Below are 16,342 nucleotides of genomic sequence, written 5' to 3'. Positions count from 1 at the left end.
AGGGACCTCTCACACTAGATCAGGTTGCTCAGAGCCACATCCAGCCTGGCCTTAAAAACCTCCAGTGATGAGGCTTCCACCACCTCCCTGGGCAACCTGTTCCTGTTTTTGTGTTATGCAGTGGTTAGATCTGTTGCCCAGTGAGCAGGGACCCATTTCAGTCAGCACCAGGCAGGGAAAAGGATGCAATCCGTGTTTTTCACTTGCATAAAAGGGCTGCAGCTCCCAAATGATCTACTTGGACCAAAAATAAGGAAGCAGAGCACAGCTCCCACAGAATCAGAGGATCAACAGGTTGGAAGAGACCTCCAAGATCATCAAGTCCAACCAATCACCCAGCCCTAACTAATCAACCAGACAACGGCACTAAGTGCCTCATTCAGTCTTTTCTTAAACACCTCCAGGGACGTCGACCACCACCACCACCCTGGGCAGCCTATTCCATGCCAAACCCTGCTGGGGTTTGGTGGCAGCTGAATACATAGAATACATAGAATAAACCAGGTTGGAAGAGACCTTCAAGATCATCGCATCCAACCCATCAACCAATCCAACACCACCCAAACAACTAACCCACGGCACCAAGCACCCCATCAAGTCTTCTCCTGAAAACCTCCAGTGATGGCGACTCCACCACCTCCCCAGGCAGCCCATTCCAATGTGCAATCACTCTCTCTGTAGAGAACTTTTTCCTAACATCCAGCCTGAACCTCCCCTGGCACAGCCTGAGACTGTGTCCTCTTGTTCTGGTACTGGCTGCCTGGGAGAAGAGACCAACATCCGTCTGTCTACAACCACCCTTCAGGTAGTTGTAGAGAGTAATAAGGTCACCCCTGAGCCTCCTCTTCTCCAGGCTAAACAAATGGATGGGGCTGGTATGTGTAAGGTGACAACATGAAACTGGGAGAGAACAAATGAATTAGGGGAAAACCAATGTACATGTTCTCTTTTGAACTTTTCCACACACCCTGCCTGGGAAGTGGCAGAGTCACCATTCCTGGAGGTGTTTAAAAGACACATGGATGTGGTGCTTAGGGACATGGTTTAGTGGTAGTGGCTTAGCAGTAGGTGAGCAGTTGGACTTGATGACTTCAAAGGTCTCTTGCAACTTCAACATTTCTATGGTTCTAAGAAGACCAAGTTAGCAGCCATGTGTGCATATGATTATCACTTGATTTTAGAGCAAAAACATCAAGAATGTTGGCATTTACCTTGTGGTGGTTGTTGCTCCAGGTTAGCATCTTGTGTTAAAAAGAACCCAGTGACAGCTATTGAGGTATTTGGTCCAAGCTTGGGTCTCATCTGTATAACTTAATGGCATGAACTTGAGCTAAATTAGAGCAATTTCTTTCTGCAGGCCCTGAAGTTACCTAGGAATTCCCCAATAGAAGGCTGTGCCACCTCAGTGGAACAGGGTTGTAGAGGGATGCTGTGTCACTGTGCTGCTTTCATCTTTCCTAAAGCTGCTGACATCTTTTCCCCGGTGCTGCCATGCCATCAAGAGTTTAGCTTTCCACCAAATCATTTCTTGCTGAAATCAAACATTAATCAGCAAACAGACCAACATTTGTTCTGGCTGCAAACAGGAGTTAGTTTTTAAGGCCTTCCCAGTTCTTCTTATTTCAGTGACAAATCCATCATTTTTGTGGGAGGGAAAGAATTGGGCATAAAAAAAGTCTGAGGGGGTTGTGACATCTTACACCACAGAGCTTGATTTTGTGGAGAATGGCTTTGACTGTTACTTTTCATGATGCTGTTCGTGCTTCTGATCTTCTCAGTCAGCTCTTCCCTCCTAGTCCTTCTCCACCTCCTCCCAGCCTGACAGGTTTGCACCAGCCCTAAATAGAAAGGCTGGTTTCCTCTCTGTGCCTGTTTCTGAGTGGAGTAAGGAAACTTCTGCACCTTTTTTTTTTCCATCAGGAGAATAATCTGACAGCAAAGCAAACCTGGCTACAGATTAATCTCTCAGGGTGATGTAGCTCTGGGCTACGTGGGAAGCAGCCTTGCAGTTTAGCCTCCTCTCTTGCACAGAGCTGGGGGTTAATTTTTGTGGGTGCTTTGCAATGCTTTGCATCAGGAGGGTGCTTCTTTCACTGCCTAGGGAAGGTGAGGCAGGTGGCAGAGCTGGGAGTGAAGCTCTGATGTTGTGGACCCAGGATTTCTGGGCAGTGAAATGGTCTATTTCTATCTGCAGAATCACAGAATCAGAGAATTGTTAGGGTTGGAAGGAGACCTTATTGTGGCCTTCCAGTATCTGAAGGGGGCCTACAAGAGGGGAGGGGCTTTTTAGGGTGTCAGGTAATGACAGAACAAGGGGGAATGGGACAAAACTAGAAATGGGTAGATTCAGATTGGATGTAAGGAAGAAATTCTTCTCCATGAGGGTGGTGAGACACTGGAAGAGGTTGCCCAGGGAGGTGGTAGAAGCCTCATCCCTGGAGGTTTTTAAGGCCAGGCTGGATGGGGCTCTGAGCAACCTGATCTAGTGTGAGGTGTCCCTGCCCATGGCAGGGGGGTTGGAACTAGATGATCCTGGAGGGCCCTTCCAACCCTAACAACAAGGAAGAAAATGGCATCTTCCCAGCTGCCCAACCTGCCAGGGACTGTGGGCACATTAACAGAGCTGCCTGCCTGACCTTCTCTTGATAAAGCATTAATAGACAGAATACATTAAAGGGAAGCCTCGATGGTCTAACTGTTAATAAGCTTAGTCAAACACAGCTGATGTTCTTTACTGGGGCAAAATTCTCACTCTGTTGGTAACTGAGAGCTGCTGGATTTGGGCCCTGTGGAGCTGTCTGCCTGAGCATTACCCAATGTTTCTAATCAGCCATTAGGGCAGTGCAAAATCAATGCAGCCCCCGCCCAGCGGGTGCAATCCTGCCTCATTAGGACATCTCAATCTAATTGTTAATGAACATCCAGTGGTACTGGGGGGGAAATTCCTTTGGAACTATTTAGCAGCCAAAGCCAGTTAATATTTTTATTGATTATGAAAAGAGCTGTATGGGGGGGGGGGGGAGGTGGATGAGCTGCAGTTTGGACTTGTGTAACAACAGCAAATGGTTCATAGATGGGCATGGGATGTGCACAGGAGCATCCTAGCAAAAGATGCAATGAGTGTGGGCCTGCCTCTGATTCCATATGACTGTTCTCATGTTCTTTCCTGGGGCATCTCTCCTGTATTTACTGTGTTTGGCAGGCCAGATGATTCCTTCTGGTCTTAAAATTTGATGGACATGTTCAGCTGGTGCAAGTGGGAGACATCCCAGCTTGTGTCATGAGGTGGCTGAAGCACCTTGGGTAATTATAAATAAATGCAGTGATAATAGAAGTGCACAGAGGGAAACCACTGTGAGTGGGATGGAGATGGTGCACAGCACTTCTCTACACCTGAAAAGGAGGAAGGAGCTGGGAGGGAGCTCCATCCTAGACTGGGAGATCATCTTCTCAGAGTAGCACTGTTCCACCAGTACCCAGCTGCTCTCCTCCCACTTCTGTGCCAGGAATGATGGCTCCAGGCAAAATAATAGCACCTTGTGTGTTTTTTTTTTTCTCATGGAGTTTTGCTTTTTCAAGAGAGCCACAGACTCTGTTTTGGATTAGGAAATGTGGTGAACTGGTGTGTGCCTTGTGTGCCAGCTCCTCTTGATGGAGCACAGCTTTGGTGGCACGGCACTCCTGATGTGCTGCAAACAGCTCACTAAGCAAAAAGATTCACTCTTTAGCTGAAGAAAGGTGCTTGAAATAAGTCAGGCAGGCTGCCAGTACTGCTAACACCAGCTGCAGACATAGGGGTACCTACTGATACATGGCTAAACACTTCAGCAGTGGGCAGCTGCTCTTGGTTTTTTCCAGTTCTCACTGAGCTGGGAAATGAAGCAGTGGTTGAATGGAAATTCTGTGGTTAGAGCTGGATTGATTTCAGAATAGAATAGAATAGAATAGAATAGGCCAGGTTGGAAGAGACCTTTGAGATCATTGCATCCAACCTATCATCCAACACCACCTAATCAACTAAACTATGGCACCAAGCACCCCATCAAGTCTCCTCCTAAACACCTCCAGTGATGGTGACTCTACCACCTCCCTGGGCAGCACATTCCAATGGGCAATCACTCTCTCTCTGAAGAATTTCTTCCTAACATCCAGTCTAAACCTCCCCTGGTGCAACTTGAGACTGTGTCCTCTTGTTCTGGTGATGGTTGCCTGGGAGAAGAGACCAACCCCCACCTGGCTACAACCTCCCTTCAGGTAGTCATAGAGAGCAATAAGGTCTCCCCTGAGCCTCCTCTTCTCCAGGCTAAGCAACCCCAGCTCCCTCAGCCTCTCCTCATAGGGCTGTGCTCCAAACCCCTCCCCAGCTTTGTTGCCCTTCTCTGGACACCTTCCAGCAAGTCAACCTCCTTCCTAAACTGAGGGGCCCAGAACTGGATACAGGACTCAAGGTGTGGCCTAACCAGTGCAGTGTACAGGGGCAGAATGACCTCCCTGCTCCTGCTGGCCACACTGTTCCTGATACAAGGCCTTCTTGGCCACCTGGGCACACTGCAGGCTCATGTTCAGCCTATTCAGAATTCCCACTGGGGACAAACTTTTTTTTTTTTCATATCAAATTGAAAAAAAAAAAAAAGACATTTTAATTTTGAAATTTGCAGCAGAATAATTGTTCTGCTGTTCCAAGGAACAGTTAGTTGACTATATAGTAGAGAATACAGAGAACATGTATGCTGGAGAACAAGTCTTATGAGGAGCAGCTAAGGGACCTGGGGTTGTTTAGTCTGGAGGAGACTGAGGGGAGGCCTCACTGCTCTCTACAGCTCTCTGAAAGGAGGCTGTAGTGAGGCAAGTGTTGATACATAGAATACACAGAATAAACCAGGTTGGAAGAGACCTTCAAGATCATCGCGTCCAACCCATCAACCAATCCAACACCACCCAAACAACTAACCCACGGCACCAAGCACCCCATCAAGTCTCCTCCTGAACACCTCCAGTGATGGCGACTCCACCACCTCCCCAGGCAGCCCATTCCAATGGCCAATCACTCTCTCTGTATAGAACTTCTTCCTAACATCCAGCCTGAACCTCCCCTGGCGCAGCCTGAGACTGTGTCCTCTTGTTCTGGTACTGGCCGCCTGGGAAAAGAGACCAACATCCGTCTGTCTACAACCTCCCTTCAGGTAGTTGTAGAGAGTAATAAGGTCACCCCTGAGTCTCCTCTTCTCCAGGCTAAGCAACCCCAGCTCCCTCAGCCTCTCCTCACAGGGCTGTGTTCCAAACCCCTCACCAACTTTGTTGCCCTTCTCTGGACTCGTTCCAGCAAGTCAACCTCCTTCCTAAACTGAGGGGCCCAGAACTGGACACAGGACTCGAGGTGTGGCCTAACCAGTGCAGTGTACAGGGGCAGAATGACCTCCCTGCTCCTGCTGGCCACACTGTTCCTGATGCAGGCCAGGATGCCATTGGCCCTCTTAGCTGCCTGGGCACACTGCAGGCTCATGTTCAGTCTACCATCAACCAGCACCCCCAGGTCCCTCTCTGCCTGACTGCTCTCCAGCCACTCTGACCCCAGCCTGTAGCACTGCATGGGGTTGCTGTGGCCAATGTGCAGAACCCGGCACTTGGATGTGTTCAATCTCCTGCCCTTGGACTCTGCCCATCTGCCCAGCCTGTCGAGGTCCCTCTGCAGAGCCTCTCTACCCTCCAGCAGATCAACTCCTGCCCCCAGCTTGGTGTCGTCAGCAAATTTACTGATGATGGACTCGATGCCCTCATCCAGATCATCAATAAAGATGTTAAAGAGCATGGGGCTCAGCACTGATCCCTGGGGCACACCACTGGTGACTGGCTGCCAGCTGGATGTGGCACCATTCACCACCACTCTTTTCTCCCAAGTGTCAGGTAATAGAAAGAGAGGAAATGGCCTCAAACTGCACCAGGGGTGGTTTAGTTTGGATATTAGGAACAATTTCTTTACTGGAAGGGTTGCCAGGCATTGGACCAAGCTGCCCAGGGAGGTGGTAGAGTCACCATCTCTAGGGATGCTCAAGAAACATATAACCATGGCACTAACATGGCTTAGAGGACATGGTGGTGTTAGGTCAGCAACTGGCCTTGATGATCTTAGAGGTCTTTTCCAACTGAAAAGTTCTGTGATTTGATACTCATTAAACTTTTCAATGAATGTTACCTCAGTGCTGCTGGGTACACCACTGGAGCAGCAGGTGTTTTAATACACAAATGCTGGCTTTATAAGAGTTAAATGGAGGGAGAGGTGCTTCCCATGAGCCTCTCCCAGGGTTTGGGGCCAAGCTCTCCTATCACCACCACCTACACATGCCTGCTTGTCTTATGAGGCAGCTGTTCTGCAGCCCTCAGCATCAGGAGGTGAAGCCCAGCTCTGAGCTCCCACCCCGTTAATGGAGGAGCGCTGTGAAGCAGACAACACTTCTGCAGGTGTCTGGCTGCAGGGCCAGGTGTGGTTTGCTCTTTAGTCTGGAGCAGATCTCCCATATTGCTTTGCTTTATTATTATTGCATGATTCCTCCTTCACAGAAGTGGATTTCAATCTGCAGCTGAAAAGTATTCCCAAAGTGCTATTTTAATATTTATTTTCATCTGACTCCCTATTACTGTGGCAACATGCACTTTGAATTTCATTAGTTTTATGCATTTAAGTTCCCTTTTCAAACCTTTATAAGGTCAGACCCTGCTTGGGTAAATCAACTATTTATTAAATTTGAGATTGTGAGTAATGTTTTTCCTTAAACAGCTGTAGATCTCAGGTAGTGAGGGCATGAGGGCTCCTGCCTCCTTGAGAAATATTTGTGGGGATTGCTGATAAGCACCAAATTATTCTGCAATTAGATAAACATCTTCCATCACAGGCTCATTCTCATGCACTCGCAGTCTCTCAGCGGCGTGTTACAAGATACCTGCACCGAAGCAGCCTGGGATCTCCTGCCATGTTCTCCAACACAAGGACTCAAAGCTCTGAAGCTGCTCCAGAGCTTCCCAGGGCTGCTGGACCTTCTCCTCGAGCTCTGGGGTGGCAGAGAGCACATGCTGCAGGGTGCTGAGCATTCCACACAGGCTAGTGGGTCTGCTGCCTGACAATTAATGGGTGCAACGCTGACTGTAGGACTGCTCCTTCTGGGTGGCTGGGGGTTCACAGGGAGGTTTCATAGCCCTGTGCTGGTGACCCAATACATCCCAGTAGGTTTTCTGCCTAGCCAAGACTGGGATGACCCAGAAGAGGGTTCAGCTGTGGGGGTGGCCAGCCCCTGTTCCTAAAGCTTTTCACTCTAGTAATGATTACCAAAGCAGAGCTGATGCCCTCTCTCTTAATTTACCACACCTGTGGCCCCAGAGAAACAAGCCCTCAGTTTCTTTGCACAGGGGCAGCTCCACAGTCCAGAAAGAGAAAAAACAAGTAGTTCTCCTTCCTCCTTTGGAGGGGTTCTCTTTTTATCAATAGGGCTTTTTGCAGCCTCCTGGTTTCAGAGCAGCTCATAAAAGTAGGTTGTGAGAAGATGGTTTGGTGTGCGTTGGCCGCCTTCTGCAGAGAGGCCTCACAGTCTGCAAACCGGCACTGCTGCTGCCTCCTCTAGCACCACTTCGTGCTGGAGAAGTGCTGAAGGGCAGCCCTTGGCTGGCAGGAGGCTGAGCTGCCCCAAACTTCTCATTCACTTTGTGTGTGCAACTTTCTGACTAAGGTTCAGCTCGGAATACACCGAATAATTCAATTACATCTCTGCTGCTGGGTTATGTAAGAGAAAGCCGAAATTGTGCCTCATTTCCTAAGGTAAAGTGGATCCTTCATCCTTCTGCTGAGCTGAACAATTTCCCTGCTCTGCAGAATGGTCTTACTGTGCCTCTCTGGCTAGCTGGGGGCTTCAGGGGCAGAGTGTGCTTTTTAGATGTTTTCCACGGTGATTGGCATCTCTGCAATGTGCTAAACCTGGCCTTATTCTGTGTATTTTTAATGGTGTTTCAGCACGCCCAGGAGACCGGAGCAGCTGGATCAGGCTGCGGGACAGCGCTCAGCGTCCCCCTCCCTCTCCCAGACTGCACCCAGCTCCCAGAGCCCGCGGGAGATGAGGGGCCGCGGCCAGCCCGGGCCACCAGCAGAGGGACCACGGAAGATGCTGCAGGTAGACGCCAGGAGCCAAGGCTCGGGGAGGTCCCCGTCAGTGTCACCAGACCGGGGCAGCACTCCCACCTCTCCCTACTCGGTCCCACAGATCGCGCCGCTCCCCAGCAGCACGCTGTGCCCCATTTGCAAGACCACGGAGCTCACCTCATCCCCCGGCCAGCCCAACTTCAATGCCTGCACCCAGTGTCACAGCAAAGTCTGCAATCAGTGTGGCTTCAACCCCAATCCGCATCTCACCCAGGTAATGCTTTCTCTTCCTCAGGCAGCCTTCTCAGCCAGTGCTGGTGGCTAGCGGGATGCCAAGGATCGCAAGGAAAGGGTCTTGCTTTCCCCAAGCATAAAAGTTGCACCTTTGCTTTTGGCAGCTGCGAAGCAGTAAGCAACAAGGGCTCTGATGGTTAATTGGAATAATTGCAATACCATGGGGCAGGTAAATTGGTTAAAGGGAAGTGGCAGCCCACCAGAGAGGTTCAGTCTCTATTGCTGAGACTCCAGAATGTTTTGCTGAGGTGAGATCTACCTGTGCACAGTTGTCCTGAGGCCAAAGGACTCAACAGCAGGAGGGGAGCAGAGGGGTTGCTGGCAACCCCCAAGGTGTTGAGCATCTGAGACCCTGACTCATCCCAGGTGAGGATGTTTTGAAGGTGGATGGGTTTCAGACAGCCTCATGCATGGTGGGAGGAGAGAGGTGTGAAGAGTCCTATGTGAGATGATGCCCTGCTGGGGGAGCACTGTGTAGGATGTGAAATGGATGTGCAGGGTTCCAGGGGGGGATCCAAGCAGTGGCAGTGAGTGGGAGTGCTGAGGTTGGCTGGGGCATGGGGCTTCTGTTGCCAATCTGTCAGGTCAGAGACCTCCATGGCAGGGTGGGAAATAATTTGGATGCTTTTTGCAGCTGTGAAGAGGGAAACCTGCTCTCAGGCTTAATAACAGAAACCTTAGACAGCCACTGTTCCACTCCAGTGTGTGAGGAAACGGGATTCAAGCAGTCCCCTGAGTACCCACATTTTATGGCCTGTAGCTCTTTCTGGTAAACATCTGATGTTGGTTTCTGACACCAGGCATAGCAGTTTGTAAACACCATCATTTGAGAGACTCCTGCCTTCCAATCCTTATCCTGTGGAAGGAGAGTTGGGGTAGGTGCTACCCCTGGTGTAGTGAGATGTAATTAGCTGACTATTGGTTTTGTACCCCTGTATGGAGGTATTTACCCCTGTGAAGGTCAGTGTAAAGTCTCAGATCTTCATAAAGGGCCCCGGGGAGGAAATGCAGGCTTCTGCAAAGAAATGCCTGTGGCCCACTTTTCTGTTTCACTTTTGAACAGAATTGCTAAACATTTATTTTATTGTCCAAGCATTGCTTTGAAAGTTGACCAACTGCTCTGAATAGTATCAGTTAACCAGCAAAGAAACAAACAAGAATGCACTAGTTGCTCAGTTTCTGCTTGGCCTGGACTTTGTCTCCTCTGCCTTGCCCCAAGAGCTTTCTCACAGTGAGCTCTTCCCCAAGTCTTTTGTGCAAGAAGCCTACATTAAAATGCCTCTGCGTGTGTGGAGCTTCTGCATAGCCTCTCAAGGCCATCTCTTAGCATCTCTAGGTCTCTGTGCCCTCTGAAATATGATTGACTGGTGAGCCTTTTTAAACATCAAATACAAAAAAGAATTGGACTCAGGATGAAAAAAAGGAGATGTGGTTATTTGTTTGTTCTGAGTTTAATACGCATTTCAACAGCAAGCAACCCTAGGACTTGTAAGTAGGTCGCTGAGGGAGCTGGGTGATGAGAACAGTTGCCCAAGAGAAGTGTTTGCAGCTTGTGTTGGCAGCCTGTGTGATGGGCTGGCTGGGGGAGCTGTGGTGCTTGAAGTGTGACTCACTTTTTCTCAGCACAATCACTTGTGCTTCTTTTGCAGAGTCCCATAGAAAGGTGTCTGAAGCAGTCTGATGGTGTTAAAAAGGGATAGCAGGGGGCAACTTGGAGGTTGCCCTTTCTTGATGGTAGGAGCTGGGTTGAAAAAGGACCTCCTAAGAGATCACCTGATCCATCCTCCACTCAGTGCAGAGATCAGGTGAGGGAGATCTGGGCTTAATCTAGTTGGGTTTCAGAAGCTCCCAGGAACGGATGTCCCTCCTGCTCCACTGCCTGACTGTCCTCACAGGGAAAAACGTCCATCCAGGCTGGTCCCTCATATCCAGCTGGAGCTGCAGGTTGGCTGCTCAGGATTGCTGATGAGGTGATTTGAGGGGTTGTGATTGCCATTTGCATTTCTTATGAATATATTTTCATGTCATTAGTTGATGTTTCTACTTTGCGCTGCAGTAGAAGGGGATTTGTAACTTCCCTTTCTGCTTTCAAGGCTCTCTAGGAGGATTAAATTGTCAAAATGATCACATTTTCTAAGAAAGCTCAGCCTATGGGAACCCAAATTGTGTTTTCCTTGGTGCATCCTCTCCTGCACAGCCTGTGGGGCTGGCAGAGACTGCTGGTGTGGTGAGGTGGGAGCTCCAATACTTGTTTGACGTGAGGATTTCTGAAGCTGTTTTGAGAACCTGGTTTTGAAAACACAGGGTTTATGTAAGCTTGATGTGCCATATATATATGTAGATATAAAAAAAGATTATATATATATAAAATAAGATTTTATATATATATAAAGATTGGGCATGACACTTGGTGGCATGGTTTAGTGGATGTCATGGTGTTAGGTCATAGGCTGGATTTGATGGTCTCAGAGGTCTTTTCCAGCCTCAATAATTCTGTGATTCTGTGATATGATATAAAATAGGTTTTCTATATCTACATATAAATAAAAGCATAGCCTTAGTGCATGAGCTGTAGCCCATCACACTCTGTCCTGCCACTGACAAATACCAGGAGCAAATTTATCAGTGGAGGGTTAACTGTACCATGACTTGCTACTCAGCAAAGCACCGTGACTTGCTGCTCAGATGATACCTTCTGCTCAGAAGCATGCACATTCCTTTGAAATGTCGTTTTCCCCCTTTATCTTTTTACATTTTGTTCCTTTTCCTGTGGTTTGATGGTCAGTTTGTCTTCAAGGCAAGCAAGGAATTTCCATCATGATGAAACGGTTGGCCTCTGGCGTCTCGAGCTGATCGCTTGCTGAGCAGAGGAACACAAATACCTTTGTGCTTTGGTTTTACTTTATTTTATTTGCTGCTCTTTTTTTATGTCTTTGGGCACCAGCTCGCTCTTGTTTCACAAGGCTGGGCAAACAGAAATTCCTCTCCACTGTGGGTGTCACTCAGTATCTTACATGCAGATAATCACATCCTTCCCTCTGCTCATCTCCGCGCTCTGCAGAGGCTGCTGTCGCCGCTCTCAATTTGGTCATGTGCCTGCGTGCCACTTTTCTTGTTCATTCACTTAGTCCTGCAGGTCAGTGCTCTTCCCATAGCCTGTTATTTTAAGCAAGAGGAAATGTGAAGCAGGCAGCTACGATGGCACCATTAATGACAAGAAGTTCTGAAATAGCATGGTAGAAAGTCACAGTTTGCTGACGTTCGTGTGTAGGAAATAGGTTTTGGAATGGAGAGGTGTTATTTTAAATGCAGGATTGCAGCTCTGACACTCTAGGAGGGTTTTTTAATGTCTCATTCAAACTTTCTTCTGGTGTTTCTCTGTGCCATCTTTGAGGGGTATGGGGTGTTTTTTTTTGGACGGCTTGTTCTGCAGGACCATGCCGGCAATGCTGTCATCTCCTCCAGGGGCGAACAGCTCCATTTCAAACCAGTACAATAGGTTTAGAAAATCCTCTTTTTATACATCTTTCACTTTGTAATGCTGCTCCTGTGGCTTTCGCCTGACTGATCCTGCAGCATGTTCATCTGATTGGATTTGCTCTGTTTGGTATCATAAGGAGTAACCTGCAGGCATCCTTTCCGTTTCTCTGGGGTTTTGAAGTGCCGCTGCACATTGCTAATGTGATAAATTAATTTCTTCTTCGGTGTTCTCTTAAAATTAGTTGGAGTTCTTTTGAGTCACTTCCTCCCCATCCTAAGTGCTAAACCAAAAAACAAAAATCATCTAGGACTTGGGTTTGATTTTAATCAAGAGCAGCAGCGCAGCGTTGAAATGTGTGCTTCAGTCAGTGCTGAAATGAGACTCAAAATGTTTGGCTGCCTAATGGGTTTGCTTGGAACTGTTTGGGATTAGAGCAAAGCTTTGCTCTTCTGTTGTGCTTTTCCTTTCCATTTGAAAGGGTGTTCCTCAGAGGCAGTTTCATAAACATTCAGATGTACATAATAAGTATTCTTTTTCCTCCCCCACCATGGCTAAAAGGAGCATATTTATACATGTATGTTCCTCTCCAAACCTCTTTCTTTTTGAAGCCCGTGGTTTTTGTCCTCAAGCTAGTTTGAACGTGTTTGCTGTGTTTGTGACTGCAGGCCATAGTGATGCTTCAGTTCTGGCCCATGTTTTTAGCTCTGCTTAGGGAGATTGAAGAGACTCTCTGTACTTTTTATGTTGAGTAGAATGTGATATGAAATACTGAAAATACTTGAGAATAAATCTGTTCCCTATGTGCTCTGTGCCACGTAAGATCATCACCGACCTTTGATCACGGACCTTCAGCAAATGAAGCGTAAAGAGTCTCAGGAAGGATTAAGAACTTGCTGAGTGGTTTCCCGACGCTGGTCAGGGTCATTTGCCAGGAAACAACCACCCCTCCCGAGCTCTTGAGTTATCTGAGGTGGGAGGAGATAGCCACAAAAGTAATTTGCAGTTTTTAGATAAGTGTTTCAACTGTATTAAGGGAGAATAGGCCATCAGCTGAGGAGATGAGAATGAAACAGTAAGTAGGAACGTACGGTGTAGGGCTGTAGTTATCATAGCGTAACAGTTGATGGTTTTCTGTTCACTGACGTAAGAAAATGAGGGTAAAGTGAAACAAAGGGGTTAGGGGAAGCAGAAGAATGCTGAAATGCTCAGCAGAGCATCTCTGGCAGTAGTAGCAGGGCTTATCAGTGCTGGAGGGATGGCCTTGGGATGGCCCAAAGCCTTCTCCACCCCAGTTCCACCAGTAGTTGCAGTGCCTGCCCACAGCATTGCCTCATTCATTTAGCAAATTACTTCAAAAACAAACAAAGAGGCAAGAAACCCCCAAACAATAAAGACCAAATGTCAGAGAAACTGTGAAGGAATTCATATGCTGCTTTTCCTAAGAGCCCATTTCTCATCTGGTTCATTGTGTCAATTTCATACTTTGCAGCATGTTAGTGTCCCATGTTCAGTAAATGCTGCTGGTTTGCTGAGTTAAGGGTCCAGTCTGAAGTTTCTATGCTTCAGGAGGCAATGGCTTGGCTGGAGGTCCCTGATCCAGCAGCTCCACCAGCAAAGGGCTGTGCTCAGGGGGGTCATTAGTTCTACATTAAAACAATGGCCATTATTAACTGTAGTAAATCCCAGATCTTTTCCTCTCATGTATCTTATCTCCTGCTTGTCATTCCCTGAACACCCAAACATTTATAGGTCTCTGATGCCTGCTGTGTAAGCATGGGAGAAACCTCTGTTGGCATCAGTGGTTTTACTGAAATTACAGATGCTGAAACAATTTGGTGGGGAGTCACTGGGTGCCGGTCCCCTGTGGTCTGAGTAGCCCTGAAGTCCTTGGAGCACAACTGTGATTTATGTTTCTGTAATTGATATAGCTTCAAGCCATGTTTTACAATGTGTTCTGCTCTGACACTCTGCCCCATCACTCCTGGGTGTTAATGTAGCGGTTTCTAGGACTCTGGCTGCGTCCAGAGAGGTCAGATGGCACCAAGGAGTGAGCACTGGAGGGTTGGATCAGAGAAGGTATCTACTTACTGGTTGATAATTAAACACACTTTTAATGAGAGTTCTAATCTCTCCTGTTTCTCTCTGCCTTTTCAAACAACCAAAGTGGTCCTTCTCCTTCTTGGCTCTTCCCTGAGGAGCTGTGGGGTGGTGCTGACGTGGCAACTCCTCGATTTCCAAGTTCTCTCTGGGTGCGTCAGCTCCGTGTTTGATTTAGCTCTTTGCCACGGGAGTGACGGCAGAGGAGGAGCCGGCAGATTACATTTACACATTCTGTTCTCTTACTGAACTGCAAAGCCAACAAGGTTTTCTCCTGCCCTTGGGACCTCACTGGCTATTCATTTTGCTGGCTGTGGAGCAACCTCAGCCATTGGCATGCGTGCAGCACTGCGTCTCCAGGGGCTGTTACTGCGCTCGTGCCGAAGCACAAGACTGTATTTAGAGATGATGGCTCTCACTCCCCTTGAAGAGTGGTCTGAAAACTGCTGGAACTCAAAAAGCAGATGCTGTAGTGGGCTAGTATTTAACAATAAGTGTTCCTGGCTTGCATTCCCCAGGGGGATTTCACAAACACTCCTGGTGGCTGTGGTAGAGGAGTGGGTAGCTGGGGGAGGTAGGGGTATAAGGCTGGCTCAGTAAGCAGCAGTCCTCCCTTCCATGCACTCTTCAGCAGTTTTAGGAGTATGGTTTTTTTAATTCCTGAGATCAGGTCAAAGCTCAGGATGCCTTCAGGCAGGCAAGATTTGTGTGCTGCTGTGGTGTGAGACAGCCCTTTGCGTCTGTGTGTGGCAACGTTGCACCCTGCATCCATCAAGCCCACTGAGCTGCTGAGTCAAGTTGCCCATTTTAGGATGATTTCTCTTTTGAGATCATCCTTCTTCATGGGAGAGCTGTAAAAATAAATCTGCTGTTAGTGTTACATCGCAGATCCAGGAGAAATTTTTCCGTTGGGTCAGGCTGTGCAATAGGAAAGAAACAGGAGGTGAAGTCCGGTGTGGTGTTGGCTTTTAGCAGAGCTCCGGCCAGCAGTGACCTCTCTGTGCAGCCTGTGGTGCTAATGGCTGGAGCTCATCATGGCTGGAGCTCATCATGGCTGCTGCCTTCTCATAAGGATGCACCAATCTGGGCTGCACCTGCCCTAGGAACACATAGAATCATAGAATCAACAAGGTTGGAAAAGACCTCAAAGATCATCAAGTCCAACCTGTCACCCAACACCTCACGACTAGACCATGGCACCAGGTGCCACGTCCAATCCCCTCTTGAACACCTCCAGGGATGGTGACTCCACCACCTCCCTGGGCAGCACATTCCAATAGCTAACAACTCTCTCTGTGAAGAACTTTCTCCTCACCTCCAGCCTAAACTTCCCCTGGCACAGCTTGAGACTGTGTCCTCTTGTTCTGGTGCTGGTTGCCTGGGAGAAGAGACCAACCCCCACCTGGCTACAGCCACCCTTCAGGTAGTTGTAGACAGCAATAAGGTCTCCCCTGAGCCTCCTCTTCTTCAGGCTAAACAACCCCAGCTCCCTCAGCCTCTTCTCATAGGGCTTGTGCTCGAGGCCTCTCCCCAGCCTCCATGCCCTTCTCTGGACATGTTCAAGAGTTTCAATGTCCTTCCTAAATTGAGGGGCCCAGAACTGGACACAGTACTCAAGGTGAGGCCTAAGCACCCACCTGGACAGGGATGCTTGGCTGGCTCTCTTGCCATGGGGCATCTCCCAGCCCTGGTGCTCAGGGCTCGCAGTGTGGGCTGGCCAGAACCAGTACTTGCCAGGAATGGGCACACCAGAGTAAGCCTTACAGCTCTCTTCAAGAGCACCTCATGAGCCAGGCAATAAAAATATGCTCCATGGGATCACAGTGGATATTCTGTGTGGTTTTTATAGTGAGAAAATATTGATAAGATCCTTGAATTTATGACCATGGACCAACAGGTTGCATGTGTGTTGTGTACTTGCCATATTTTACTGCTTCCTCACCACTGTCCTTCACCTCTTAATCCCTTTATCCCTACACAAGGTGTTCCAGCCCTCATTTCATCCTTTATCTGCCATGTTGCAGTGAAGGATGCTTCTGTTAGCTCTTGGATGGGTTTTTATTTATTTGTTTGTTTGTTTATGTAGCTCTGCTCTCTCTCTTTCTGATGAGGTGATTAAGCACTGAATAAGCAAACTAATAGAAAGCTGGAGAGTAGCATAGTTGTGCTCACTGAGGGTTTCTACATCTAAACTCCTAGGCAGGAATAGCCACTGCACCAGTACAGGTGAGGAAAGCAGTTCTGCAGGGAAGGACCTGGATGTGCTGGTGGAGAAGTTTGCCATGAGCCAGGAATGGTCAGTGGTCGCCAAGGGTGCATTAAGAACAGTGTGGTCAGAAGGTCAA

At 48.2% G+C, this 16,342-nt stretch overlaps 1 protein-coding gene across 3 annotated transcripts in view; it reads left to right on the top strand.

Moving 5' to 3' along the window:
- BSN (bassoon presynaptic cytomatrix protein) overlaps positions 1 to 16,342 on the top strand; it is a 123,828-nt gene that overhangs the window by 26,048 nt on the left and 81,438 nt on the right. For all 3 annotated transcript variants that reach the window (XR_008462534.1, XR_008462533.1, XM_054166916.1), the window contains exon 2: positions 8,000 to 8,399. Coding sequence is in view for 1 of the 3 variants with exons in the window: in XM_054166916.1 (XP_054022891.1) it covers positions 8,000 to 8,399 (400 nt within the window). In the remaining 2 variants the exon portion in view is untranslated. The remainder of the gene's footprint in view (positions 1 to 7,999; positions 8,400 to 16,342) is intronic.

The sequence above is a fragment of the Dryobates pubescens genome, chromosome 1 (assembly GCF_014839835.1).
Source record: "Dryobates pubescens isolate bDryPub1 chromosome 1, bDryPub1.pri, whole genome shotgun sequence".
In the NCBI taxonomy this organism is placed as follows: domain Eukaryota; kingdom Metazoa; phylum Chordata; class Aves; order Piciformes; family Picidae; genus Dryobates; species Dryobates pubescens.
Note: the sequence above shows the minus strand (reverse complement) of the source record. Positions and strands in the feature narration are given on the sequence as shown.